The sequence below is a fragment of the Micrasema longulum genome, unplaced genomic scaffold (assembly GCF_059751315.1).
Source record: "Micrasema longulum isolate JH-2025_06_02 unplaced genomic scaffold, ASM5975131v1 h1tg000487l, whole genome shotgun sequence".
Lineage (NCBI taxonomy): Eukaryota > Metazoa > Arthropoda > Insecta > Trichoptera > Brachycentridae > Micrasema > Micrasema longulum.
In genome coordinates, this window is record NW_028277684.1 from 1,838,750 (window position 1) to 1,853,858 (window position 15,109).

Below are 15,109 nucleotides of genomic sequence, written 5' to 3' on the forward strand. Positions count from 1 at the left end.
TTAGCTGTAATTGTGGCCTTTTCGGATGTTTCTTATTGCAATCGATACTATGGAGCGCGGATTAAAAACGGATCGGATAAAATAAGCAATTTATTCGTAACGTCTAATTACGCTTAATGCACAGTAAATATATCGAGATTCAAGTCGAATTCGGGGTCTATGATTTATTTAAGTAACACATTATGTCTGAAGGCATTTTAGTGTTATTAAGTATTTAGGAATCGTATCAAAGCCGCGCTAGAGTTATTATTGACAGTGAAATAGTGCCGCGGGTCAGTGGGAGAATGCTCGCGGTCCGTGGTCAGGGTATTTTTCCTAAACAATGGGTGTTTAGTTCTAGGTATGATGTAGAGCTTGGGGAATATTCTGGGCGTTTGTACCGAGCCAGAGTGCCGAATACACGGCTGAAGACTGGAGAGTAGGTGTGGGCACGGCGAGCCGACCGCTGCACGGCGGCTCGGCAGTAATGAATGGTTTTCAAGTCGGTAGCGTGATAATTAACCAAATAATCGATGTATACAATTTATTCCACCGCCTTCGCTTCCGACAGCCACTGTGTGCTATCAAATGCCCGCCGTCAAATAATGCCAGCTGATATCCGAACAGGTTCGATCAATCGAATGCCACGTGATTTCATTCAAATTTATAAGATTGAATAAGGGGAAAAAATAAGCAGAATAATTATTGATGTATTTTCAAGGATTGAATCGCGTTTTCAGAAAACATTCAAATACGAATACAAATTGTAATCAACTCCATACCATCTATCTTGGCGTACAACTTTAGCATCTTCCATTTTCATATATCGTGTACCTTTCGTTACGTAACTAGATTCATGGTTTTGATAGATCATGTCGTCATTCTTGTCTTGCGTTATCATTCACTGTTGTCGTATGATATATGTGTTTTACTATTATTTCAATCCGTTCGTTCTACCTACTAAAACACCCTCACAAATCTAACAATTCATTTTCTTTTTTCGCAGGTCGTTTCTGTCCATGAACCCGACTCATTACGGATCCCACGCACACTCCCCGGGGGAGGCTAAGTCCGGCTATCCATACATCGGTCAACTCGGCGGTATGGAGATGAGCAGGGTACACTAGCGCAGTAGTTACTTCCATAAAAGCCGCTATCCTGGTATCAAGGCGGACAAAATAACACGCCAAAACACTTATTAATTATGTCAGAGTTCTCTGTAATCAAATCAGAAAGGCTGCCTATTTTGCCTTTTGACTTATGACCCCTGTATTAGGGCATAATTTAACTGGAAATTAAAGTTAAGTTCTCTTATAATTTCAGCGTTTCGTATTGCTTAAAATAACGGTATCTAAAATGTTTCTCTATATTTTAGAGCGGATTAAGTTTTCTTTTAATAACGAATGGCCTTCAAAATGTGACTTAAATATACCATTTAAAATTTTTAATACAAAAATAACTGTATCTATCATTCCCAGTGATTGTTTTGTTAAAAAAGCGATTATTTATAATGCGCGGTTAATGAATAATTAGAATATAAATGATTTGAATGAAATGTAAGTATTTATTTACCTGTTAATAAAGAGAATTATATGTCGGTTAGGTTGGGTGACTTTCGCATTTTCACAATACAGATATGTTTGTGAAATTGTGTATTAATGTAATAAACATGTGAATAAATATCGTAATTATGTTTAATGTGTTAATTTTAGTTGTAAACTTCAAAGCTGTGTTAGATTTACGGGTTCTCTCAATTGGATTATCTACCTACTATTCGTTAAAATTATACAGTTACCGTTTGAAAGTTTCAAAGAAATAATTAAATGCATTATTTTAATCAGTCCTTATTTTTGGGTAAAAACCACTATCCGAATTGTTTAATTGTTAAATTATCACCAAATTTCATAGCCATATGCTTTCATTTACTTGCATTATATAAACATTAGTAAATGTAAAAAATATACCTACTTACATTCTGTAAACATCGGAATTCCTTAAATAAGAATTATGTACCAAAGATTTTTTAAATTTTGATTTTTACTTGTTTCGAATTTTCATTTGTTAAGTTAAAAGGAACTAACTATTTTTTTAATGATAGTGTAATTTATTAAACGTATGATAAACCAATTTCGAGAGCATTTGTCATGTAGATAATATTGATTGTAAATACATAAATTTTAGTTCAATTAATTTTCCTTAATGTACTTGTGTATTTAGGTAATAAAAAGTATATGAAACTAAAAAAACTTTTATTTTTGATAAGATCCATAATTACCTCCTTTCGACACTTCTTACGTAATGAAAATATACCTATAAATAGTATTACGAGTATGTGTAATGTTTTAGAGACAATTACTGAATTGAAAACATAAGGGATGTTTTTATGATATGTACAAATTGTAACACAGACGATGTAATTCTTGAAAGACGTATGAAATATTAAGCTTATGGACTATCATTGCCTGGTTTAATAAAATTTGTTTGGGCGCGTCTCATAAAGTTAAATAATCTTATATACATCAATAATGGCTTTATCCTCTTTAATCAATAAAACATAATTAAATGCTGAATATTATACGCATCTTACGCGTAATATGGTCTCCCTTTTGGAATGGTATATCCTTTTATTATTATAATCCTGCATAATTTTTTTGGCTCCATTTTTGGGAAAATCACCTCAAGGTTGATGTACAGTAAGTATCCAGACACGTCTTGTAGCTACAGAGCGTATGGTCGGTTGTGATACGAGTTTCTCGTTTCTAATTATATAATACAAATTATAAAACTATATAGGAGTTAGATTACAAGACGTATTGCAGCTTAAGATAGCATGGATCATGGACATTATTTACATTTAAAATTGTTTAAAGTCATCTTATAATTCATACATTTCATTTACATAATATGGAAGCCAATATAACCATACGTCGTGCAGCTACAAAGCGCATAGACGAGTGGGAGATTCTAGCAACTATTTTTTTTTAAATTAACTAATTTTTTAAATTTTTAAATTTATTTATTTATTTCATATAAAACTTTTTATTTTTTATTTTCTGTATGAACACCTCACTGTGCATAACCCGTGTCGAGGCATTAGTTTAAATTATTATTATCTTATGTTCTAGTACATAATAAATTAATACATTATAATAAATAACACTGTGTGGATATAAACATAAAAATAAATAGCAGACATGCAAAAATGGTTCCGAGTTCATTTGAACTACCACCAAAACAGTAGTCCATTTGGACTACTGTTTTGGTGGGGTAACCATCTCAAGGCAGTTCTCGGGACCGAAATCTAGAAGACATTTTTTGACAAATAATTTTAATTTCTGTTTATTTGTTTTAAATTTTAAATCAGGAGGTAGAGTGTTCTAAATTTTAGGAGCAAGGTACATGTGACCCCTCTGATCAAACAATGTTGTCAGTTTAGGTGGCACGAATAGTTGTCGATTTTTTAATCTCGTTTTATAGATTGTATTGTATTTACTCCCACCATTTTATGTGTGTAAACGAGAAGTGCTTTAGGGTACAGTTGTCTGACGTCCATACACCAGATAGGTGCCCCGAGCAGATCCTTGAGTACATACTTTTGTGCTATTTACAAGGTATGTATAGCACTTTTGCTGGCTCCACCCCATGCAATTATTCCGAAATATTTAAAGGTTTGACAAAATAAAAAGTGTAAAGTTTTTTTGTCAAGAATGTTTCTTACGGTATTGAATACATAAACAAGTTTTTTAAATTTTGCTGAAACATTATCTATGTAAATTGTCCAGTCCAAGGTACAATCGATTTCGATTCTTAGATATCTTATATTTTTTTACAATTTTTATAAAGTTACTTGTGCATTTGTCACTATCCATTATCAAAGCATGGCAGATCAAAAGTTCTGTAGTACCTGGATAATCTAGACATCCAATACTCCCTTATCGAAAAAGTATTGTCAGAACAAAAAAAAATAGTTAATATTTATCCGCAGACAGTACAGACTAGGGTGGGTTCTATAGTAATTGGACAAGCTACAATAATTGGACAGTCTAAATGCAATTGACAAAAATAATTTAACGTAAAAATTTATCTTCACCATATATATACTTTTTTAGTGTTTTTTTTTTATGATATGATATACCCAAATATTTAATTTTGAGGGCCATTCTCAACGAGTTGTAAAATAACTCACTATTAGAAAATGGAATCAAGTTGGGGTAGAGTGGGATTCGAACGACGGACCTTTGGTCCGTGAGTCCGAGACACTAGCCACGGGACCACAACCCGATATTTCAACCCGTTTTCTTTCTTTAAATGAACGCACTACTTACCTTTACTTATTTTTGACAATTCCATTTAGAGTGTCCAATTATTACAGAATATCCACTGTCCAATAACTATAGCACCCACCCTACTTACGAACTAAATACAACTATGTACATAGGTTGATGTACCTATTTGGGCTAATCGACACTAATTTAATTATATATTTTAGAAAAGATACAACCATTTTTACCTAATTTTTACTTCATTTTTAAATTTCATTGCCACAGGCTACTAGATATATTCTTTTTTGCAACAAACCATAAAGCAAAAATGTTTTTTAACTACGACTAACAAAAAATATTTGTTGCTCAAATAAATACAAGCATCAAAATAAATAAAAAATACCGAAAAAATTTCTAAAAAAATAATTGTTTGTACATCAATAGGAAAAAGAAAATAAATAGGAAAAAAATAATCATATTATTATCGCAAAGTAGAAATCTTAGCCTAAAGCTACTAGACACTAAACTACAAATCAAGATTTTCTATAAATAACAGCTATAACATTTTAAATTACTAGTAATAAGTACTAATCCACGTAAATATTTTGGGTATCTTGAGTTCAAATATTTTTTCTTAAAATCTACCTCCGTACAATCTAAACCATTGATTCTTGCACATTTTATGTTAGAAGTGCGAAATGAAGAAATCAATTTTACATACCTAAAGTCGTTCGGTAAAAGTATGTTTTATTTTTATTTTTAAAATTATTTTATTGTTATTGTTTTTTCAACATATTATTCTTGAGGTGCCTTGTCAGATCCCCTGACGTTGGCGATCACTACAGCGAAAGCATCTCGGTCCTGCGCTACTCCGCAGCCAGGACAACTGCTTATTGTACGTATTCGCCATAGTGATTCCTAGGAAAAGATGACCAGAGTGGTTTCCCGTTGCCTTCTCTGGTGGATTGTTCTGTCGGGGTTACCTTCCCTTAGCCGGTTGGTTTTGGTTTGCAAGCGCCAGAAACTCGCCTTATATAAACATATTATTAGTTTTGTTTTATTTTTATTTTATTCAAATTTCGTTCTTTTTATTTTTTCGTTTTATATTATTTTGTTTCATTTCATTTTAGGTTATTTCACTTTATTATATTAGACCTTAATTTTTGCTCCCAATGGGACATTACGTTACCGCGCGATACTTGTACTCAATGTTTGTTAAAAGCGCACTCGGCGGGCTGATGTACTCGTATGACATCAAAATGACGCGGCACCTACTGCGAGCAGTTTTGTAGGTATGTCCTTATTTTTAAAACCGAATATAAAAAAAACAAACAATCAAACCATCACGCCGTCTCCCCGTGAGGGTAGGCAGAGATTTTAGAACGCCACGTCACTCTATATTTGCATACAGATCTCGCTTCCTCTACATTCATACATCTTCTCAAGCACGCGCACCGATTATTCCGACTTTTGACATGCCTATCTTCAAGTATTTGTTGGATTTGGTCATGCCATGTCTTTCTCAGTCTTCCTCTATTTCTGCATCCTTCAACATTCGCATTGTAAATATTCTTAGCCGTTCTTTCGCTGTCCATTCGCTCTACATGTCCAAACCAGCGCAGAGATCCTTTCTTGATTTTGTCGATAATGCTCGTCTCAGCCTTACACAATGAACGGATCTTAACATTTGTGCATCTATCTACATAGTTTTACCACACATTCGACTGAGAGATCGCATTTCGACAGCATTCAGCCTACTTTCATCTCTGTTTTTCCAAGTCCATACTTCGCTCCCAAACATCAGGGTTGGGACCAGGACTTCATTGTGGACTGCTAATTTTGCTTCTTGCGACAAACATTTATTTGCTAAGGTTGATTTAAGTGCACCGCTCCCTCTGTTCCCGGCACTCACCCACCTTTCAATATCTTTCTCAGTCATTCCATCCCTAGTAAACATACTTCCCAGATACAAAAATTCCTCTACCTGTTTTAGTATAACCCCATTCACAGTGATTTGACATTTAGTCATACTTTCATTTCTTTCAAAAACTATCACATTCGATTTACCGACATTCATCAGCAAATCGCTTCCCTTGCATACATTGTAGACCTTTGTTATCGTCTACGTGTTGTGAACGAAATTGAAATACATTTAAATATGAACAACTCCCTAGGGAAAAAAATCCAGCTAGTCTGCAAGCATTTGGACATAATCAAACATTGTTGAAAACTTGCTTGTTATTCATTGATAGTTATATTTTACTTTTATTTATTATTTTTACGGCCAATTCCAATTACTATATTATATTATATTTATTAATGTATGTTTGTGGAACCGAATAAACAGAACATAAATAGCTACATGTAGCGGAGTTGTAAAAATACGCTTTAAATATTCTAATATATTTTCAACGTTATTCCCGATTTGTGAAAATATTATACTATCATTATTTTGTACCTTAACTTTTGAATATATTTTCCGTCTTTTGTAGTTATAGATACGGAAAATATCGTGATTTAGTTAAGCATTTATCTAATTAATAATTTATTAATTTTTTCCACATTATAAAGAATAAATAATAAAAACAATGTGTCCTCACTGAGGTTACCCGTGCCGAGGACACTTAACAATATACTTTTCTTTTTTTTTACATGTGAGAATATACAAAGAAGACGAATATACAAAGAGAAATGTCAAAATGTTAAGACAGTTTTAAACACTACGTATTTATGTTTATATTTCATTTCTGAATACCTGTATCATTTATATTAACGAATAAAAAAATAACATAAACTCTACGTTTGTGGAGCACGTGATTCAATATTGGTTTGGGTGAATGAGACAATCCATTTACTTCATTCCACCTCCTTTTAACCATTTATAAGGGTTAATTTAATAGGCCGTCGATTGTTTTTAAAAAAAACATAAATTATTAACTATGTAGATTATGTATAGCGTACAGCGCGTCCAAACCTATGTTTATGTGTCATTGCTTGTCGGTGATAAAAGTAAACATACAAATTTCGTTTCGGTTAGTAGACACATTAGAATGTTTTGTTTGAAAACGTTCAGTCACGCACACATGACCAAAGGTTTATTAAAGATTGGAATGGAGCGTACTCATCATATCATAGGTAATCGTATGTATTAAGTAGCTATTTTTCCTAATCTTATATTTTATGTAAAAAAATACACACGTGTAAAAACTCTACAGGCATAAATAAAATAAAAAATTCTCGCATAAGATTATGAAGTTATTAATCTTAAAAGCCAAACTCCCATACATCAATAATTTTGACACACCTGCCTGGTTTCGTTTGGAGTTTTAGCTTTAGCTGTTCCGCTTTCAAGATCTTCGTGAAAATAATTATAGGCGTACGTTTTAATAAATGAAATTTCATGCAATGAAAGAGAGAAGAATATTTTTATGCTAAACATAAGTTTGCCTCGTGGTCTAATCGTCAGCGCGTTTTCTTTCTATGCTAGAGATATAGGATCCAATTCCTGGCCTGGTTGACACGAAATATTTATTTAAAAAAGTGTTTTTAGATTACAGTATTTTATAGTCCCTGGATTGGCACCGGACGCGTAAGACTAACCATCTTACCTTTATATAACAAAAATGATCAAGATACGCTACGGTTACCGATACCGATGCAGTGCCCTATGCACTGTTAGGTGTGGAAAGGGATGAAACATAACTTTAAATATGGAATCGTATAAAAAATATTTTGATTCCATTTTAGAAACAAAATGTAAAAAAAGAAAAAGTATAAAAAAAATGTTATTTATTTTCAAGTAGGTAATAAAGGTTCTCCATCTCTGATGAAATATATTTCACATACACATCATCACCATCATGCCCCTCTTCGCAATTAATGGTGCGTAGGTCACTGCACTCTTATTACGTTTTTTTATATTTTTTTATATTATTTATCAAAATCAAGAAAGGATCTTTTGTTGGTTTGGATATGTAGAGCGAATGGACAACGAACGGACGGCTAAAAATATTTACGATGCGAATGTTGATGGATGCAAAAATAGAGGAAGACCGAGAAAGACATGGCATGACCAAATTCAACAAATATTTAAAGATGGACATGTAAAAAGTCGGAATAATCGGCCTGCGTGCGTATGAAGATGTATGAATGTAGAGGAAGCAAGATCTGTATGCAAAGACATAATGATACGGCGTTCTATCTTGCTACTCGATATTTCCTACCTCATGCTGGAATAAAATATTATTAAACAGCATAAGCCGATTATTAAATACGTAGGTATATGGAAAATAGTTTGAAATCCTTATGCAACCAACCTCTAACGGGGGTTGCACGCACATCAGGGGCGTGCTTTGTCAATTGAGCGAGTAATCCTTTATTTAAAAAAATAAAAATAAAAATGATTTCAATGTCTGCTTGAACTCCTGGACCATGTCTAAATTACTATAGCAATACAAATCACAGATATTTCGTTCAAGTATCATCTGTGATAATCCATGAGATTTGATTTACCGATGTAACTCTGTTAACTCTAAATTTTCTATCACTGTAATTTTATTATTTTTTGTCACATACATAGTTTTATATTTTTTATTAATAATATCTTTAAAGATACCTAAAATTTAATTTGAAAAAAATACCGTCTTCTCTAGATTTAAATCTAAGGTTAATACGCGCAAGATAATAGATACTCGGAATAAGGTGATGTATTTTTGATGAAATTTTAAGCTTGTAAACAGTCAATTATTACTTATAAAACACTTCAGTACTATAGAATAAAGCAAATATTTTTACTATGTTCTCAGTAAGTACTGGACAAATTTTATATCATTATTATATTACTGATTCTGCATTGTAACCAATATTATATTATGTTTTTTCCCTCTCCTTTTCTTCCGTTAATATAACCTGTATTTTATAATTATAGGTTAATTTTATATTCTCTAATTTTGAGTTTTTTAAATTTGTAAATCTTACTATAGATATACGGAAGAAAAGGAAAAGAGGAAAACATGGAGTATGAAGAAGAAGGATTAATCATGAATTAGAAGCAGCCAACATTGCACAATTCACTAAAATAAAAATATTACAATGTATACAGAATTAATGATAATCGTGCCCACAATATAATTATTTATACTACTCCGGAAGGAAGACGAAGTAGAGACAGATTAAAACTGAGATGGCTGACTGAAGGGGAAGTGACATGAGAGCAATTGGTTTCACGAAATGGAGAAGAGACGAAGGGTGCAGGCAGGAATGGAGACAGATTCTGCAGGAGGCCAGGGCTTACAACAGGTTGTCGCTCCACTGATGACGATGATGACTGTAGTTGTGTGAAATACCATAGTAAGCATAAAAATACATAAATGTAAAAAATGCCTGTACCGTGAACTCTAGAAAATAAAAAGACTGAGTTTTTTTGTGAAAATTACATCAAAGTTTGAAACATTCATTTGAAAGGTGGTTTTACACTGCAATATTTCATTGTTTCTAGACTGGATTCAATTTGAAGACAACTATGACAAACAGTTTTATCGATGAGTGTAAAGTCCTCTACAGAATCAGCTCAGTCGGCCACATGTCATCCATTTCTAGATTGTAAAGGAGGGCTCCAAAAGGTAGCTGCTAAGACTTTCCAGCCAGAGGACACAGTGTGCCGATTTGCCTTTCTTTACGGTTCCTCTCTGTATACAATCATTAGGCATCAATGCAAAAAACCTACATGTAAACTTTCTTTTTCTTCTTCTTTTCATTCCATCACGATCCTGGGCCAGTCTGATCAGCGCTGCTGCATCCGGCACATCGAACCACTGTCTGAGATTTCTGAGCCATGATGCTCTTTTCCGTCCCGCACCCGCCTGCCCTCTATCCTTCCTTTCAAAATAAGTTGAAGAAGGGCATACTTCTCATTGCGGAATACGTGACCACAGTATGAAGCTTTTCTTTTTTTGACAGCGGTCAGTAACTCTCTCTCTTTGTGCATAGTGCTTAAAGCCGCTTCATTGTAGACACGATCAGTCCATGAGATTCGATGCATTTTTCTGCATGACCAAAGTTCAAAGGCTTCAATTTTGTTCATCGTTGAACACATTTACAGACGCCTTTAAATCGCGATCGCTCACCACCGTGGGATATTTTAGTATCACTAAGTTCTCCGTACTAATGTATTTCGGTATTTGGCAGTCATTCGTGGGACTCTCATGATCGAGCCATCTAAGTCGCCTCTCTTTTAAGATCGCTGTCGCCGAAGACATCTGAGTGCGGGTTAGTACATTCGCATTATTTGTTTTAGGGTGCGGAGAGCGACACGATAAAATAACTATCTAAGAATTTGTACAGTTAACATGTTTTACTACATATTATTTTTATAATTATTATTATTCTTAAAAAACGTACGCCTCTGACCCCCAGCAACATACAAAATATACAGGGTGAAAGGAGTTAAAACATTCAGAATAGCTCCGCCTTTTTACGAATACGCAATATGAATAAAGAACACTCGTACCTACGCAGTACGTTCAAACAATTATAATATTAATCTTCACTAGTAACCATCTATTAGTGGTCATAATGCTTTCACAATAAAGCAGCAGTTATTCACCATACACGCCACACGATGTACTGTTCGTTGGAGATGAATTAGATATCATTATGTCAGAATTAAGAAATTTGTTTGTACGAATAATAAATATAATCAATCCATGTACCAACAGTCGAATTAATAAATCTTCAAAATACATATTTATGTCACGTTTGATATTTCATGTGAATAAGTATCTACCTGCCTACCATTTATATTGACTTTTTTTGCATAATCGCGATCGATGTCTGCGTTTTAAATAAACACTCTTCGGGCAAAGTTGCACGATCGAAAAAATATTGATTGATTGATTTAATGTAGAGAATATAATTTATTTGCATACATTAATCTTTTTATCTGTATTGGTTGAATTACCACACATGAATAAATTTTGCATTTTGTAGTTTTTTAAATTTTATTTAGTTGCATAATATTTTTTAACCTAATGATTTATTGTCGTCTTAATAAATTTAGAATTAAATAGTTATATTGACCAAAACAATTTTTAGAAAACCCCAATTTCAGATTCTTACATATAAGAAAATAAATGATAGTCTTACATTTAAATTTATTTCAACAGAGAAGGAAAACTTTTTTGAGAAGGGAATATGGAAGTCTAGGCATTTACAGTGCTTATGACATGTCATTGGCTGGTTTAAGGGGCCACTATACTAAATTGGAAAATTGTTTTCAGGCGTTGCCTAGTAGGTGATTTGGTTCAGCCGGATGAATCTCACCCACGTGATAAAGGTTTCAGCTCTTTTACTTCACAAACCTCAACAGATGAAAGAATTGAGGAAATGTGGATGTTCAAACATGGGCAGAATGGTGAATGTTACACAGTGTGTAAAGTGGCCACTTAAACCAGCCAATGACATGTCATAAACAACGAAAAAATTAAATGAAAAAAAAAACACGACATGTATTTTAATAAGCACATGCACTGATTAGGACAAACATGCACTGATTACATTATGAAAATATTATTTTGTTTGAGAATTAATAAAAAGTAGAGGGGATGGAGGGAGGAGGTAAGCTTAATAGGTTGAATAGGGTGACCATTACAGTGGAACATCGTATAAAGAACTATATTGGAAGTTTGTTTGATTATTGATCAAAGGAACATTATTTTTTAAAGCTTTCCTAATGCGAAATATTTTCTTATTATTTACATTCAACCCTTTATTATTTGTAAGTAAGATTTTAACTCCGGTATTTTTATTAAAGTCGTGATTTAAATTGATTAGGTGATTTGCGAATTCAGAGAAATTATTATTGTTACCACAAAGTTAATGCTTTAAATATTAATATTTTTTTATTTTTATAATTATTTTTAAATTTTATTTTCTTTAGGAAACATACAGTACAGTTACATAGTTTTATATTGTACACGGTGAAACTTAACTCTAATGAACCAGTAAAATTTCCATATTATAAATTAATTATATGTAAGGTTATTAATTAAAGTACAAAAAAGAGAAGGAAAAAAAACATAAATAGAAGTTGTTTAAAAATTAAACTAAAAATAATATCAAATTATTTATGCTATTTTATTAGGCTGTAATATGAATAGGAATAAATGAATACATTCAGATCATTCGAGTTGAACAAAGTCATGTGCGTACCAGCATTCTTTTCAAGTATTTTTTATTTTACTGAAAAAATTTTTCGTTATATTTATAGCAATAGCGAGCTTGAAACGGTTTTTTACAAAAATTGCGCTTTTTATAATCCCCAATCGTCCGGCGTTTTTGTTTGCTTATCGCTTCGATGTGGGCCTATTGCGTCCAGCTTCGGGGTATCTGAGTTGAATGTTTGGAATGTAGCACGGATGAGAATCGTTCTATGGCGAGGTTTTAGATTGATTTTATTTTTATAACAACTCTATCGCGAGCCCCGAAGATTCCCACGAGAATCCAAAGCATTCTATTATCTGGAAATTCGGACGGTCGTGCGTGGAAGAGACGGGCCACTGTTGCCGAGTGCTGTCGTGTCCGCGTGTCTACCTCCTTACCTCCTTGCCTGCTGCAGTTCGCGGTCCTGTTCGGTACTCCTCCGTGCTCGAGCGGCGTTCACACGAGGGCGGGAAATATTGTCCCTTCCCAGCATCGGACCTACTGTCCTCGGGTGAAAATAAATTTGGATGACGAGACAATGGACTGAGCCATCGTCCTAGAGATGGATGGACATTGAAAGCACCCACCACATACCCGAATCCGTTTTAAAGATTAAATGTCTTTCTTCGGATTCACTCATACAAGCGAGCAATTTATTTATTTTTTATTACAACAATTCACGGACAGTGTATACTTGTAATGCCGTATTAAATAGACTTCATGAACTCGGCAATAGTTATTCCCACGCATCTGATATATTTAGTGTAGGGTATTGTTCCCATAGAACAAACCTTTTGAACTTTTTCAAAGATGGTGAATGGTAATTATATTTATTTATTCATGCATTTTATATACAGTTTTTTGTTCACTTAGCCTAGCTGTGTGAAACAGTACTTATGATTTTCTTGTTGTTTTACTGTAGAATGTTTTAATATTTAAACTTTCTACTGAATATGCTGTATAATTTTTAGGTTAATTTTTTGAATATAAATCTTGCATAATTTTTGGTTTAATTTTTTTTTTATAAATCTTGTTTTTAAAATTTATCTTTAAAAAAAATAAAAAAAATTTAAGCCAAATATGTTTTTATTATAAATTTTATTAACATGAAGGCAGATTTGCCGTTTATGTTAATAAAATAAATGAATAAATAAATTACGAACTGATTATATTTTTTCATCTACTAACCAAATTCAGTAAGTAAAAGCACGAGCAAATATTTACATTTACAACTTTTAATGTCCCTTTCACTTCGCTTTAACCTTCCCCTTCCCCCTCATCGTGTACAAGGTGGGGACAAGGGGAAGTATAAATAAATCCGTCACCCAGTATAAATCCCTTTATGTCGACAGTGATAAGAAACGTTAGCATCTACTCTCTGGAGCACCAGAACACCCCCAGGTGACCCTCAAGGCCGGTCACCGGCGGCGTACCTAAAAGCAGCAGACTTACCCAAAGACTATTGGTGCAAACCAACTTTTGCCACCACTCATACCTACTGAAACTGTAATTATTGATTGCAATAATAACAGATTGAGGGACAGGCTAACTCCGTAGGACAGTGCATTACCCCCACCACCACTTATCCTTGTGTGAACGCGCACAAACGGTACAATAGCAACTTGATCGGCGCGTGTGAGTCGCTCCCGTGCATTTTTTCTGACGAAAATGTAGACTGAAAAATTGCATTTATATTATTTAATTCGTCCCAAATACATATTGTACGTTCGAATTGTTGTCTTGTTCCATTGCCCTGTTCCGCGCGGTCGAGGCTGTTCTCGGAGCCGGGACAAGATAATATTATCCGGTCTGTTGTATTGCCTTCGTGTGAACTAAGCCTTATACTAGTGACCTGAGCTGGGAAAACTCTCGCATTTTCTAGCTCTAAGTCTGCTTGAAATCGAGCTAACTCGGACATAGTTCTATTTGTCAAACGGTTTTTATTTGATTTAAACATTATCAACACTGACAGTTATTAGAGAGGCGATTATATAGTTACATTAGTCACCATTTTGAATATTTAAGTGGAACATTAATAAATTGACAGTTGACGAAGCGTGCTTCACTCTATACTGGTTGAAAATTAGACCATCTTTTTAATTTAACCTTAAATTATTTAGCAAAGTAGGTAAATAAATATTTTTAGGAATTTAAAATGATTTTCATCGATAAAGTGTTCATGTAATTAATTTGTTGCAATGTTGCTTGTTACTGTTATTATTATCCTGTAACTATTATTATATTATCCGTTTCATTGATTTTAAGTTCATTAATCAGGCAAGACAGTTTATTAATAAATTACAACAGGGATAGAGAATACCTTAAAAAAGGGAATACGGAAGTCTAGGCATTTACAGGGCTTATGACCTGTCATTGGCTGGTTTAAGTGGCTACTTTACACACTGTGTCACATTTACCATTTTGCCTATGTTTGAACATCCGTATTACTTCAATTCTTCCATCTGTTGATTTTAGTGAAGTTAAAGAGCTGAATCTTTTATTGTTGTGAAGAGATTCATCTGACTGAATTATTTCACATACCTACTAGGCAACGCCTGAAAACAATTTTTCAATTTTTAAACTTCTTCTTGGACCAGTTGGTTTCATTACAATATTTGAGTTTGTCCAAATGTTCGCAGACAAAAGACTGGATTTCACCCCCTCGGGAG

The 15,109-nt window shown here is 33.5% G+C and overlaps 1 protein-coding gene across 2 annotated transcripts in view; it reads left to right on the forward strand.

Moving 5' to 3' along the window:
* The window catches only part of gsb (paired box protein gooseberry), a 69,419-nt gene extending 67,194 nt beyond the window's left edge, over positions 1-2,225 (forward strand). For both annotated transcript variants that reach the window (XM_088227053.1, XM_088227052.1), the window contains one exon: positions 986-2,225. In XM_088227053.1, the coding sequence (XP_088083179.1) occupies positions 986-1,106 (121 nt within the window). In that variant the 3' untranslated portion in view covers positions 1,107-2,225. The remainder of the gene's footprint in view (positions 1-985) is intronic.
* The last annotated feature ends 12,884 nt before the right edge of the window (positions 2,226-15,109 follow it).